The sequence below is a fragment of the Scyliorhinus canicula genome, chromosome 1, assembly GCF_902713615.1.
Source record: "Scyliorhinus canicula chromosome 1, sScyCan1.1, whole genome shotgun sequence".
In the NCBI taxonomy this organism is placed as follows: Eukaryota; Metazoa; Chordata; class Chondrichthyes; order Carcharhiniformes; family Scyliorhinidae; genus Scyliorhinus; species Scyliorhinus canicula.
This window is the reverse complement of record NC_052146.1, coordinates 220,146,064-220,160,218: the sequence shown is the minus strand read 5'-3', so window position 1 is coordinate 220,160,218 and position 14,155 is coordinate 220,146,064. Positions and strand designations below refer to the sequence as shown.

General features: G+C 45.9%; 1 protein-coding gene across 5 annotated transcripts in view; it reads right to left on the bottom strand.

Moving 5' to 3' along the window:
- sytl3 (synaptotagmin-like 3) overlaps window positions 1-14,155 on the bottom strand; it is a 205,372-nt gene that overhangs the window by 111,002 nt on the left and 80,215 nt on the right. For all 5 annotated transcript variants that reach the window (XM_038808089.1, XM_038808083.1, XM_038808108.1 and 2 more), the window contains exons 2-3: window positions 4,687-5,244; window positions 3,329-3,544 (exon numbers count right to left, since the gene is read on the bottom strand). In XM_038808089.1, the coding sequence (XP_038664017.1) occupies window positions 3,329-3,544; window positions 4,687-4,796 (326 nt within the window). In that variant the 5' untranslated portion in view covers window positions 4,797-5,244. The remainder of the gene's footprint in view (window positions 1-3,328; window positions 3,545-4,686; window positions 5,245-14,155) is intronic.

Sequence of the window (14,155 nt, the reverse complement as noted above, 5' to 3'; positions counted from 1 at the left end):
AGGACCTTCCCCAGCGAAGACTCCATACAGAGGTGACAGAGAAGGTTAAACGACAGTTCGGGGATGGAAGGAAGCAACTTGCGAGGCCCACCTTCGTGGGTGAAGGCCCTGAGACAACCGACACTCAGAATTGGAGCCGCAGCTCGATTGAGTTCATCGGCACGGGTAGTATTAACAATCTTGAGATTATTATTATTTGGGATAATTTAAAGGGGTGACTGTTTTACTGTGTTTAATAATAAATTTGGTTGAATCTGACACTTGTATTTGTCCTCTGTTTGTCTCACAAAGAAAGACAGCCAGGTAAAACATTTGATTAATAAATTAGTTGAAGTGTCTGAGGTTTTACAGACTGGCAGTGTTGACCTGGTTACTTTGCGGTGATGGCACCATCCGCTCAGACAGAATGCGATGGGATTCCTGCAGTTGGCCTTAACAGTCCAAGGATGGATGCTGACATCCCTTCTTAATAATCACAACTCTGCCTTTGCAGCTCGAGCAGCTGTGGGCTGACCCAACCCAGGGGTTCGTCATCTGACCAAGGCTCAGAGAATCCCGGGCTCCAGCATCCTCCGCGTGCTGGATCCCTGGGAACGTCCCTCTGCAGCTTGCTATGGATCATCAGCAGTGAGGTGCTCACTAATTAGTTACCCAGAAGTCTGGAAGCCTGCCTGCTAGTTATTCTCACCAAGGTGCAGGTATCTGCACTGGTGGAGAGTGTGGGACAGCTGTGACACTTCTCCAATGCTATTCTCCAAGATATATCCCTCAGAGATGCTCAATCCCATCATGTCCAGAGTGCGAAAGGATGGACTGGGCTGGTTACCTGATTTACCCCCACCCCCGAGGCTCCAACCCCGACCAGCTGAGTTCCCGACGGCGTCCGTCGCGTGTGGCCTCATTTGTTGGGAACTCGGCGTGGTGGCTGCAGACTCAGTCCATCGCCGCCACAGTCGGGGATGGCCGATCCACGGGCAGTGTGGGACTTCATCAGGGGCTGGGGCCACTGGGGACTATTTTGCGGGCCGAGTCCGCGAGCGGCCGCTGCCATTTTGCACGGTGCGGCCGCCGCTGTGCGCATGCGCGGCCACATGGAACGCCAATTCTCCGGGCCGTATCGGCAGCTTGAGCCGGGTGCACTATGCTGCCGGCACGCTAGCTCCCAGCAAAATGGAGAATTGGTGGCCGTTTTGCACCATTTTGTCCGGCATAAAATGCCACCATTCCCACGCCGGCGTGGGGACATAGCCCAGAAATCAGAGAATCAGCCCCATGTGCTTCTCGGCACATGTCATTCGCTGGTGGCGGGTTTCTCTACTCCTGCTGCTTGTCAATGGGATTTTACATTGAAACCACACCACGCCACCTGGAAACCCATGGGTGAGGGTGAGGTGAGGGTGGGAAAATGGAATCCCAACGAATGGAGAATTCCAGCCAATGTAATGGATATTCATGCCTTTAACTTTATAAAGTATCTAAGAATTCCAGCCAATGTAATGCATATTCATGCCTCCCCCCCCCCCCCCCCCCCCAAACCTCTCTAAAAGAAGAAGATAACCACACCAAGAATATAAGAATATAAGACTAAATTCAACTCAACAGATGGTAGGTGTGGAATGTGTATTCATGTATGTAATGTTGTGGCCTGTGCACAGGAAGTGTCGATCGTGCAAGGGTTCTCACCAGTGTGGCTATAGGCATGGTATGCAAGGCACTAATGCTATCTTGCTTCCCTAGCAGGCCAATCAGTCAACCAGCCCAGTCCAGCCTCTCGAACACTGGACATGATGAGATTGAGCATCTCTGAGGGATATATCTTAGAGAATAGCATTGGAGAAGCGTCACAGCTGTCCCACACTCTCCACCAGTGCAGATACCAGATGGCATGCAAGAGTTGCTGAAGATCTTGTAGTAAACCATTTAAGTTGTACTCCTTTGTCATCATTCCTGCACAAGCCAGCAACTTTACAGTAGGAAATGTATATGAAGTTATTTATCCCTCCATTGCAACAGGAACTGCACATCACAAGTATTTAATTGACTGTGGAATGCTTGAGATTGTGAAAGGTGCAGCAGAAATGCTTTTCTCTTTCTTTAGGTCTGAAAATTTGGAGATGAAAGAAACTTTCAGTTGATTATTGAGGAATGAGAAGCATTCACATCTGGAATCGCCATCTACCCCTCCCCAATGTTTGCAAGGTTCAGTGACACCGGAAGTGGAATGGATGGGGAAAGTAAAGGAGATGGTGGATGCAAAAACATGACTCCATGACATTCTTCGCACCCTCTTCAGAACCAAGCCAAGTTGCAGGGTTCTTGTAGCAATCCACTTGCCCGTTGCCCTACTAGTGCTACCATCTCTATTTGGAGTTATTACTGAAGGTTTGATTACATGACATTCTGTCCACCTACCATCTGACCAAGTGTTGCATGATTACATGATATCTGAAGTACCATCTGTGGCACTGGGGAAAGGCTATCAGAGGGGAAAAGACACACAGGCTGAAAGCAGGAACTATCAAATAAAGCCCCGGCTGGAATCGATATTGGCCATCTGCCAGAGTACTCAAGTCAACTCAGAAACGCATTATCACTATATGGAACTTTGTGATTATCCACTTACAGTAGTTATCACGTTCACACAAAAAGATAAAAGACCATACTATGAGTATGTAACTTCAAGATAATAGTGATCAACTTTGCAGCAGGACGAACAATAATCAAAGAGGCCATCAGACTCCATAATGGGCTAATTGCTGGTCAGGCAAAAATGTTTCAGAGGACAATGAATCATGATTGAATCACACTGGCTGAACAGGAGTATCCTGTTTCTTTCTATTAATGGGTTTAAGTCTTGATGGGACAATAGAACTCAGACCAGGTGTGTGTATGTGTGTATCATGACTCAGTGCTCGCAGAACCCGGATAAAATAAGGAACATCGGAATGCATAATCAGTGACAACCTGGGAACCCCCAGGAGCAACTATCACAGAAAAGGGACCATGAGCTCAGAGAAGAAGATAACCACACCAAGCGATCGCTACCTGGCCAGCCTCCTTCACTATGACAGGTAATAACTAGAGCTCTGCTGCAAGTCTGGGGCATATTCCTTCGGATTGATTTTGAAGATCATAATACCCAAATAAAATGTGTGTTTTCTTGTGTCTGCCCAAGCGATCAAGAAGGGTTTTCTCAGTCAACACATCTGATCAAATGACAACATAACCTATTGCAGTGTATAGCTCGAGTATGGCCATGCATAAAAGCGAACGTAGGAGCTTTTAATACCTACTGTGAAACATGAGAAATCGTTTTAAAATTTCTTACCCGTGAGCATGACACACTGTGCATCTCCAGACTCTATTGATTTTGTACACACAGCATTGGCTGCACACTTTGTGACTGCAGATACTACACACCACACCAACATTAAACACCAGTCCTAGTGTGGTCTGACATCGGGCGCAGGATCTGATACTGTATTCCCGGCTGGAACTTTTTGCCCCCTTCCGTCGAATTTCTTGATAATCCGATTTTAACTTCCTGCATATAAAGGAAGTAGCATTTTCAGTGGCACAAACTGATCACAGGCACAAGGACAAGCTGGAGTCAACACTACTTTTCTCAATAAAAATTAAAGCTGAAAAGTGGAGGCAGCATGGTGATGCAGTGGTTAGCATTGCTGGAATTTTTAACCCTGTAGAAGATAAGATTTCCTCTCAGGGAGACGAGTGATGGGTTCTTCAAAATGTTGGAATTGTTCATGTTGCATTTTTGAGAGTTGGTTACCATTGACTGCTGAGGGAGGGGTGGTGCAGGGGGAGGGAGGGGGAGGTCTGGGTGGTTTAATATGTTAAGTGGGTTTTGTTACTGTTGTAAATTGTAAAAATGTTGAAAATTCTGAATAAAAATACTTTTAAAAAACTGTTATTTACAGTATTCCAATGTCATGGACATTTCTCATTAACGTTTAATTAATTTGCCTTTTGGGTGGGATGTTAATCTGTGGCCACATCTGTCTGCTCCAATCGGAGTAAAAGATCACATGATATTATGTTGACAAAGAGCAGGGGAGTTATCCCCAATGTTTTGGCCAATATATCTTCCTCAACCAACATCACAAAAAATAGGTTATCTGGTCATTATCACAGTGCTATTTGTGGAAGTTTGCCAAGTGCAATTTTGCTGTCTCACTTCCCACAATACAAGAATAATTACAGTTCAAAACGTACCTGACTGGCTATACAATACTTTGAGACATCCAGTGGTAATGGAACATGCTTTATAAAAATAAGTCTTTGTGTTCATTTTTTATTGATGTACCTTACATTTTCCTATTAAGTTAAGGGGAAATGCTTTTGTACTTAAAACATATCTTTAGAAATCATTATAGTCCTCCATATTACTCACAGGTTAGTAGGAGCATAGGAACCAGCCATTTAACCCTTCAAGCCTATTGCACGAGAAAACCAGTAAAAGTTGGAAATTAAGGATACTAGTAAACCTTGTATACCTTAAAATGGAGCGCCAGTATTACTGGTGTCGGTATCAGATTTGGAACTAGTTTTTGCTTTTGTGCTTTGGTCTTACCATTCATAATTCATCATAGTTCGAACATTTTTTTTGATTCACAAGTCAGTAATCCTGCAGCAATGAAGGATCATTAGAATTTCTATGCTGCTCACCTTATCCGCTCTTGCTCAGCTTTACGTAGCATTTCATCCCGATGAAGGACATCCAGAACCTTCTCACGTTCTTGATCTTTGAGAGATCTGATGTCAATTTCCAGTGCCATTCCGATGTCTGCCCTGTGTTGGCGTCACCACTGTTTGACAGTGCAACTCCGCAGTTTTTAAGATGTGAGTCAAGACAGGTTCCCAAACCAAAAGGAAAGATAGAAAAGTGAGCTAAGTTGTCGCAATAGGTTCAACTTCTTACAATTGGAGTTGCCTCTGTGGCTTGACAATTTGAAATCAAATTAATCTCTCGTGTGTTGCTGTTTCCAGTTTGAAACATGTCTTCACATTCTCCATTGCCACTGCATAAACCGATTGTAGCCTTTCCCTTTTTGCCTAATACACAAAGGTATTCTCTCTCCAGTAACTTACAAGTCAAAAAAATGTCAAACTTTGATCCTGGGTCAGTGCCTCACCACCTTTAGGAATACAGTGAAGTATCACGTTCTTGGAGCAACATCCTTTCATATGTGATGTGTAGTTCTTAATCATAAGCAGTGTTGGGCCCTACAAAAAGAACAAGATATAGCAACTGTCAGCCTGATGTATTCATTATTGAAATTTAAATGAGCGAAATTCACCTTTCATGGTACCTACTCATTAAGAACATTGTAAGAAGTCTTACAATACCAGGTTAAAGTCCAACATGTTTGTTTCAAATCACTAGCTTTCGGAGCACTGCTCCTACCTCTTCATTCACCCGAGGAAGGAGCAGTGCTCCGAAAGCTAGTGATTTGAAACAAACCTGTTGGACATTAACCTGGTGTTGTAAGACTTCTTACCGTGCTCACTCCAGTCCAACGCCGGCATCTTCACATCAAGAACATTGTCCTTAAGTTTTCATTAGCATCCATGATTTACAAACTAAATAGCCATTGATGGTGCGGAACTATCTAGCCAGCATAGAGTCATTAGTATAGTGTCATATTATATCTAATCATCAATAATTTCTACCAGTCACATTACATCATAAAAATAGTTTTAGCCAGTTGCAAACACTTGTTAAAAATAATATGCAACATGTGTTTAATATATTAAATTAACAGACATTTCCTCTTTGCAGAAGGTTGATTCATATCTGGTTCTTATGCTTTCCTTAGAAACGTGATAACATGACCAAAGTGTTTCATGTAGATATATGAAGAGGATAGACTGGTGAATACAAATGTATGTCCCTTACAGTTAGAATCAGGTAAATTCATAATGGGCAACAAAGAGATGGCAGACCAGTTGAAAACATATTTTGGATCTGTCTTCACTAAGAAGGACACAATTAACCTTCCGAAAATACTAGAAGGAACTGAAGGAAATCCTTATTAGTCAAGAAATTGTATTGGGGAAATTCTCCGGTGCCGGGGTTTTGGCGGGGGTGGGAATCGCTCCGCGCCGGTCGGGGGTCATTGGCAGCGGCCCCCCAGCGATTCTCTGGCCCGCGATGGGCCGAGTGGCCGCCCATTTTCGGCGGGTCCCGCCGGCATAAATCACAACAGGTCCTCACCGGCGGGACCTGGCTCCACGGGCGGCCTGCAGAGTCCTCTGGGGGGGGGGGCGCCGGGGGATCTGCCCCAGGGGGGGTGCCCCCACGGTGGCCTGGCTCACGATTGGGGCCCACCGATCCGCGGCGGGCCTGTGCCGTGGGGGCACTCTTTCCCTCCGCACCGATCGTTGTCAACCCCCGCCGTGGCCGGTGAGGAGAAGAACCATCCTGTATATGTGCTGGGATGACGCCAGCACATGCGCCAACTCGCGCCGGACGGCGGAAGCCCTTCCACGCCGGCTGGCACGGCGCCAAACACTCCAGTGCCGGCCTAGCCCCTGAAGGAGCGGAGGACTCTGCGCCTTCGGGACTGGCCATGCCGGAGTGGTTCACGCCACTCCTCGACGCCGAGTGGCCCGCCCGCCAGTTCGCGGAGAATCCTGCCCCTAAGTTATAAAGAGAGGTTGGATAGGCTTGGGTTCTTTTCGCTGGAGCAGAGAAGACTGAGGGGCGACCTGATCAAGGTGCACAAGATTATGAGGGGCATGGATAGGGTGGATAGGGAGCAGCTGTTCCCCATAGTTGACTCAAAGGGCCGAAGTGCCTCTTCTGCACTGGATTTTTCCTGTAATTCTGTGATTTGACAGAGACGTATTTCCGGAGTGGTGTGCCTCAAATGTAGTTCAGTTTAACAAAATCTGGAATTTATAGCACATCTACTTTCTCTGAAGTAGTGCATGAAATGAGTTTTGACAGCTCAGTCCAATTCCGATCAGAGATGGCCCAAGAGCACAGAAGTGTGAAAGTAGAAAAGTACCATCACCTTGATAAAATCAGAACATCCTGTCTGTTGATACACTGCAATACAATGGAAGACTGTTATCGGAAACTCATTGATACAATTTAAGATATGCTGTGGGACATCCTCCTGGGTTCAGTGTCCTGGCCTCTTCCGTACATCACAGAAAGGTTACAGCACAAATTTGACCCATCCTGTCTGTGCTGGCTTTCTGTAGGAGCAATTTACCTAGTTCCACGCCCCAGTCTTCTGCCCTTATCCCTGCACACTCTTTCTTTTCAGATAATAATCTAATTCTCTCTTGAATGCCTCAATTGAACTGGCTTCCACCACACTCCCAGGCAGCACATTGCAGATCCTAACCACTCGCTACATGAAAAAGCTTTTTCTCAGGTTGCCATTGCTTCTTTTGCCAAATTGCTTCTGTCTTCACAAAGGAAGACATGAATAATGTACCGGAAGTTCTAAGAAGCACAAATTTCAGTGAGGAGCTGAAGGAAATTAGTATTAGTAAAGAAATAGTTTGGGGGAATTTAATGGGATTGAAGGTGGGCAAATCTCCAGGCCTAATAATCTTCATCCCAGAGTACTAAAGAAGTAGCCCTAGAAATAGTAGATATATTGGTGGTCATTTACCAAAATATCTTTGGACTCTGGAACGGTTCCTACAGTTTGGAGGGTAGCTGATATAACCCCGCTATTCAAAAAGGGAGGTAGAGAGAAGACAGGGAAAACAGACCTGTGAGCCTAACGTCGGGAGTAGGGATGTTGCTAGAGTCCATTATCAAGAATTTCAAAGCACAGCATTTAGAAAGCAGGGGTATAATCAGACAAAAAGTCAGCTTGGATTTAGGAAAGGGAAATCATGCTTGACAAATCTACTAGAATTCTTTGAAGATATAATTAGTAGAGTTGACCAGGGAGAACCGGTGAATGTGGTTTATTTGGACTTTCAGAAGGCTTGCGACAAGGTGTCACATAGCAGATTACTATGTAAAGTTAAAGCGCATAGGATTGTGGGTAGTGTCTTGAGATGGATAGAAAGCTGGTTAGCAGACAGGAAGCAAAATGTTGAAATTAATGGGTCTTCTTCTGATTGGCAGGCAGTGACTAGTAGGGTTCTGCAGGGGTCTGTGCGAGGACCTCAAATGTTCACATTATATATTAATGATTTGGACATGGGAACTAAATGTATTATCTCCAAATTTACAGATGATAAAAAGCTGGGTGGGAGGGTGAGCTGTGAGGAGGAAGCAGAAATAATTCAGCATCATTTAGACAAGCTGAGTGAGTGGACATATGCATGGCAGATGAAGTATAATGTGGATAAATGTGAGGTTCTCTGATTTGGTAGCAAAACTCGGAAGGTAGATTATTATTTCAATGGGTGTAAATTGAAAGAGGTGGGTACTCAGTGAGACCTTGGTGTCCTCATGAATCAGTTCCTGAAAGTAAGCGCGTAGGTACAGCAGGCAGTAAACAATGCTGTCCATCATAGCGAGATGATTTAAGGATAGACTAGAGATGTTTTACTGTAATTGTATAGGTCATTGGTGAGGCCACACCTGGAGTATTGTGTGCAGTTTTGGTGTCCTTATCTGAGGAAGGATGTTCTTGCATTGGAAGGAGTGCAGCAAAGATTTACGAGGCTGATTCCTGGGATGGTGGGACTGACATAAGAGGAGAGATTAAGTCAGTTAGGATCATTGGAGTCATATGCATGAAATGTGCAGCTTACAATGCCCCCCCCATCCCCACAGGAGCAGTTGGCCAACAACAGATGGGAAAGAGCCCAGAACGGGCAACAGGGTGCCAGGCTTCAGTGGTCTCCACCTGGGCAGGACTGGATCAGATGTCCTGGGGGGAGGGGGGTTTGCTAGTGCTGTTGGGGAGGATTTAAACTAATGTGGCAGGGGGGTGGGAACTGATGCAGGAAGTCGGAGGAAAGTAAAACCGGGCCAGAAACAAAAAACAGTAAGGAGGAAAGTGTAAGGCGGAGAAGCCACAGTCAAAAGTCAAAAAGGGCCACAGAACAGGGTACGGTGACTGAGGAGAGTGTGGTAAGGGAGGTGGTCAATACAGGATTGAGGGTGTTGTACCTAAATGCACGCAGTATACAGAACAAGGTAAATGGTACAACTCCACCGACTGAACAGGTGGACGAGGGTAAAGCAGTTGATGTGGTGTATATGGATTTCAGTAAAGCGTTTGATAAGGTTCACCACGGTCGGCTATTGCAGAAAATACGGAGGCTGGGGATTGAGGGTGATTTAGAGATGTGGATCAGAAATTGGCCAGTTGAAAGAAGGCAGAGAGTGGTGGTTGATGGGAAATGTTCAGAATGGAGTTCAGTTACGAGTGGCGTACCACAAGGATCTGTTCTAGGGCCGTTGCTGTTTGTCATTTTTATAAATGACCTAGAGGAGGGCGCAGAAGGATGGGTAAGTAAATTTGCAGACGACACTAAAGTCGGTGGAGTTGTAGACAGTGCGGAAGGATGTTGCAGGTTACAGAGGGACATAGAAAAGCTGCAGAGCTGGGCTGAGAGGTGGCAAATGGAGTTTAATGTGGAGAAGTGTGAGGTGATTCACTTTGGAAAGAATAACAGGAATAAGGAATATTTGGCTAATGGTAAAATTCTTGGTAGTGTGGATGAGCAGAGGGATCTCGGTGTCCATGTACATAGATCCCTGAAAGTTGCCACCCAGGTTGATAGGGTTGTGAAGAAGGCCTATGGTGTGATGGCCTTTATTGGTAGAGGGATTGAGTTCCGGAGCCATGAGGTCATGTTGCAGTTGTACAAAACTCTAGTACGGCCGCATTTGGAGTATTGCGTACAGTTCTGGTCGCCTCATTATAGGAAGGACGTGGAAGCTTTGGAACGGGTGCAGAGGAGATTTACCAGGATGTTGCCTGGTATGGAGGGAAAATCTTATGAGGAAAGGCTGATGGACTTGAGGTTGTTTTCGTTAGAGAGAAGAAGGTTAAAAGGTGACCTAATAGAGGCATACAAAATGATCAGAGGGTTAGATAGGGTGGACAGTGAGAGCCTTCTCCCGCGGATGGAGGTGACTAGCACGAGGGGACATAGCCTTAAATTGAGGAGTGATAGATATAGGACAGAGGTCAGAGGTAGGTTTTTTACGCAAAGAGTGGTGAGGCCGTGGAATGCCCTACCCTCAACAGTAGTGCACTCGCCAACATTGAGGGCATTTAAAAGTTTATTGGATAAGCATATGGATGATAAGGGCATAGTGTAGGTTAGATGGCCTTTAGTTTTTTCCATGTCGGTGCAACATTGAGGGCCGAAGGGCCTGTACTGCGCTGTATCGTTCTATGTTCTATGTTCTATGTAACTCAATAGTTACTTTGCATCAGTCTTCACGGTGGAAGATACCAGTGGGATGCCAGAGCTCCAGGAGTACCAGGGGGCAAAGTTCAGTGCAGTGACCATTACTAAGGAGAAGGTTCTGGGGAAACTGAAAGGTCTGAAGGTGGATAAGACACCTAGACCAGATGGACTACACCCCAGGGTCCTAAAAGAGATAGCTGAGGAAATTGTGGAGGCATTAGTGATGATCTTTCAGGAATCACTGGAGACAGGAAGGGTCCCAGAGGACTGGAAGGTGGCTAATGTAACACAACTGTTTAAGGAGGGAGGGAGGGAGGGAGGCAGAAGACGGGAAATTATAGGCTGGTTAGCCTGACTTCGGTCATTGGTAAGATTTTAGAGTCTGTTATTAAAGATGAGATCGCAAAGTACTTGGATGTGCATGGTAAAATAGGACTGATTCAGCACGGCTTTGTCAAAGGGAGGTTATGTCTGACAAATTTGTTAGAGTTCTTTGAGGAGGCTATTGGAATAGATTGCATTGAGGTGCGTAGGGAAGAAGTGTTGGCAATTCTGGACAAGGTGAAAATAGATAAGTCCCCGGGGCCTGATGGGATTTATCCTAGGATTCTCTGGGAAGCCAGGGAAGAGATTGCTGAGCCTTTGGCTTTGATTTTTAGGTCATCATTGGCTAGAGGAATAGTGCCAGAGGACTGGAGGATAGCAAATGTGGTCCCTTTGTTCAAGAAGGGGAGTAGAGATAACCCCGGTAACTATAGGCCGGTGAGCCTAACGTCTGTGGTGGGTAAAGTCTTGGAGAGGATTATAAAAGATACGATTTATAATCATCTAGATAGGAATAATATGATTAGGGATAGTCAGCATGGTTTGTGAAGGGTAGGTCATGCCTCACAAACCTTATCGAGTTCTTTGAGAAGGTGACTGAACAGGTAGACGAGGGTAGAGCAGTTGATGTGGTGTATATGGATTTCAGTAAAGCGTTTGATAAGGTTCCCCACGGTCGTCTATTGCATAAAATACGGAGGCTGGGGATTGAGGGTGATTTAGAGATGTGGATCAGAAATTGGCTAGTTGAAAGAAGACAGAGAGTGGTAGTTGATGGGAAATGTTCAGAATGGAGTTCAGTTACAAGTGGCGTACCACAAGGATCTGTTCTGGGGCCGTTGCTGTTTGTCATTTTTATAAATGACCTGGAGGAGGGCGCAGAAGGATGGGTGAGTAAATTTGCAGACGACACTAAAGTCGGTGGAGTTGTAGACAGTGCGGAAGGATGTTGCAGGTTACAGAGGGACATAGATAAGCTGCAGAGCTGGGCTGAGAGGTGGCAAATGGAGTTTAATGTGGAGAAGTGTGAGGTGATTCACTTTGGAAAGAATAACAGGAATAAGGAATATTTGGCGAATGGTAAAATTCTTGGTAGTGTGGATGAGCAGAGGGATCTCGGTGTCCATGTACATAGATCCCTGAAAGTTGCCACCCAAGTTGATAGGGTTGTGAAGAAGGCCTATGGTGTGTTGGCCTTTATTGGTAGAGGGATTGAGTTCCGGAGCCATGAGGTCATGTTGCAGTTGTACAAAACTCTAGTACGGCCGCATTTGGAGTATTGCGTACAGTTCTGGTCGCCTCATTATAGGAAGGACGTGGAAGCTTTGGAACGGGTGCAGAGGAGATTTACCAGGATGTTGCCTGGTATGGAGGGAAAATCTTATGAGGAAAGGCTGATGGACTTGAGGTTGTTTTCGTTAGAGAGAAGAAGGTTAAGAGGTGACTTAATAGAGGCATACAAAATGATCAGAGGTTTAGATAGGGTGGACAGCGAGAGCCTTCTCCTGCGGATGGAGGTGGCTAGCACGAGGGGACATAGCCTTAAATTGAGGGGTAATAGATATAGGACAGAGGTCAGAGGTGGGTTTTTTACACAAAGAGTGGTGAGGCCGTGGAATGCCCTACCTGCAACAGTAGTGAACTCGCGAACATTGAGGGCATTTAAAAGTTTATTGGATAAGCATATGGATGATAAGGGCATAGTGTAGGTTAGATGGCCTTTAGTTTTTTTCCATGTCGGTGCAACATTGAGGGCCGAAGGGCCTGTACTGCGCTGTATCGTTCAATGTTCTATGTTCTAGGTAACAAGGAAGTTAGACAAAGGAGAACCAGTGGGCGTGATGTATTTAGATTTCCAGAAGGTCTTTGACATAGGAGACTGTTAAATAAGTTAAGAGCCTGTGGTGTTCAGGGTAAGATCCTGCCATGGATAGAGGATTGGCTGACTGGCAGAAGACAGAGAGTGGGGATAAAGGGGTCTTTTTCAGGATGCAGCCTGCGACTAGTGGTGTGCCTCAGGAGTCTGTGCTGGGACCACAACTTTTCACAACATACATTAATCATCTGGAAGAAGGTACTGGAGGCACTGTTGCTAAGTTTGCAAATGATACAAAGATCTGTAGAGGGACAGGTAGTATTGAGAAAGCAAGGGGGCTGCAGAAGGGTTTGGACATGCTAGGAGAGTGGGCAATGAAGTGGCAAATGAAATACAATGTTAAAAAGTGTGAGGTTATGCACTTTGGAAGGAGGAATTTAGGCATAGACTACTTTCTAAATGGGGAAATGCTTCGGAAATCAGAAGCAAAAAGGGACTTGGGAGTCCTTTTTCACGATTCTCTTAAGGTTTACATGCAGATTCAGTCAGCAGTTAGGAAAGTAAATGCAATGTTAGCAGTCATGTCGAGAGGGTTAGAGTACAAGACCAGGAATGTACTTCTGAGGCTGTATGAGGCTCTGGTCAGACCCCATTTGGAGTATTGTGAGCCGTTTAGAGCCTCGTATCTAAGGAAGGATGTGCTGGCATTGGAAAGGGTCCAGAGGAGGTTCACAAGAATGATCCCTGGAATGAAGAACTTGTCGTATGAGGAACGTTTGAGGACTCTGGGTCTGTACTTGTTGGAGTTTAGAAGGATGAGAGGGGATCTTATTGAAAGTTACAGGATGCTCCGAGGCCTGGATAGAGTGGACGTGGAAAGGATGTTTCCACTTGGAGGAAAAACTAGAACCAGAGGACACCATCTCAGACTAAAGGGACGATCCTTTAAAACAGAGTTGAGGATGAATTTCTTCAGCCAGAGGGTGGTGAATTTGTGGAACTCTTCGCCGTAGAAAGCTGTGGAGGCCAAATCACTGACTGTCTTTAAGATAGAGGTAGATAGATTCTTGATCAATAAGGGGATCAGGGTATACGGGGAGAAGGCAGGAAAATGGGGATGAGAAAAATACCTGCCATGATTGAATGGCAGAGCAGACTCGATGGGCCAAGTGGCCTAATTCTGCTCCTATGTCTTATGGTCCTCAGCCACCCCCCACGACGAACGGGATCTGGAGGGCACGGGGAGAGCCAAGTTAAATCGTTCACTGACGTAGAGCTTGGCTGAGGCCATGGGGGTGAGTATCCACCGGCCCCCACCCAGATGACTTGTCACATGTGAGTTGTTCATGCCAGCATGTTGATCCTTTCCTCTCATTCTCCTGCAGGATCGCAACCCGACAGTGCTGCCCTCGCCCCCCTCGCCCCCCGCCCCCCCCCCCGCCCCCCTGCAACCCGAGAGAACACATCGAAGGAGAGCTCTGAGGACGCCACCATCATCACATCCCAGCTGTCATCCCCACTCACCACCAGCGCAGAGACACACAGGCAAAAGTAGTGGACAGGCTTCTGGGGCACAATCTGAGCTTCACACAGTTGCTGATGCACAGCAGATGGAGGCAGGAATATCCAGGTGAGACAACAGTCAGAGGT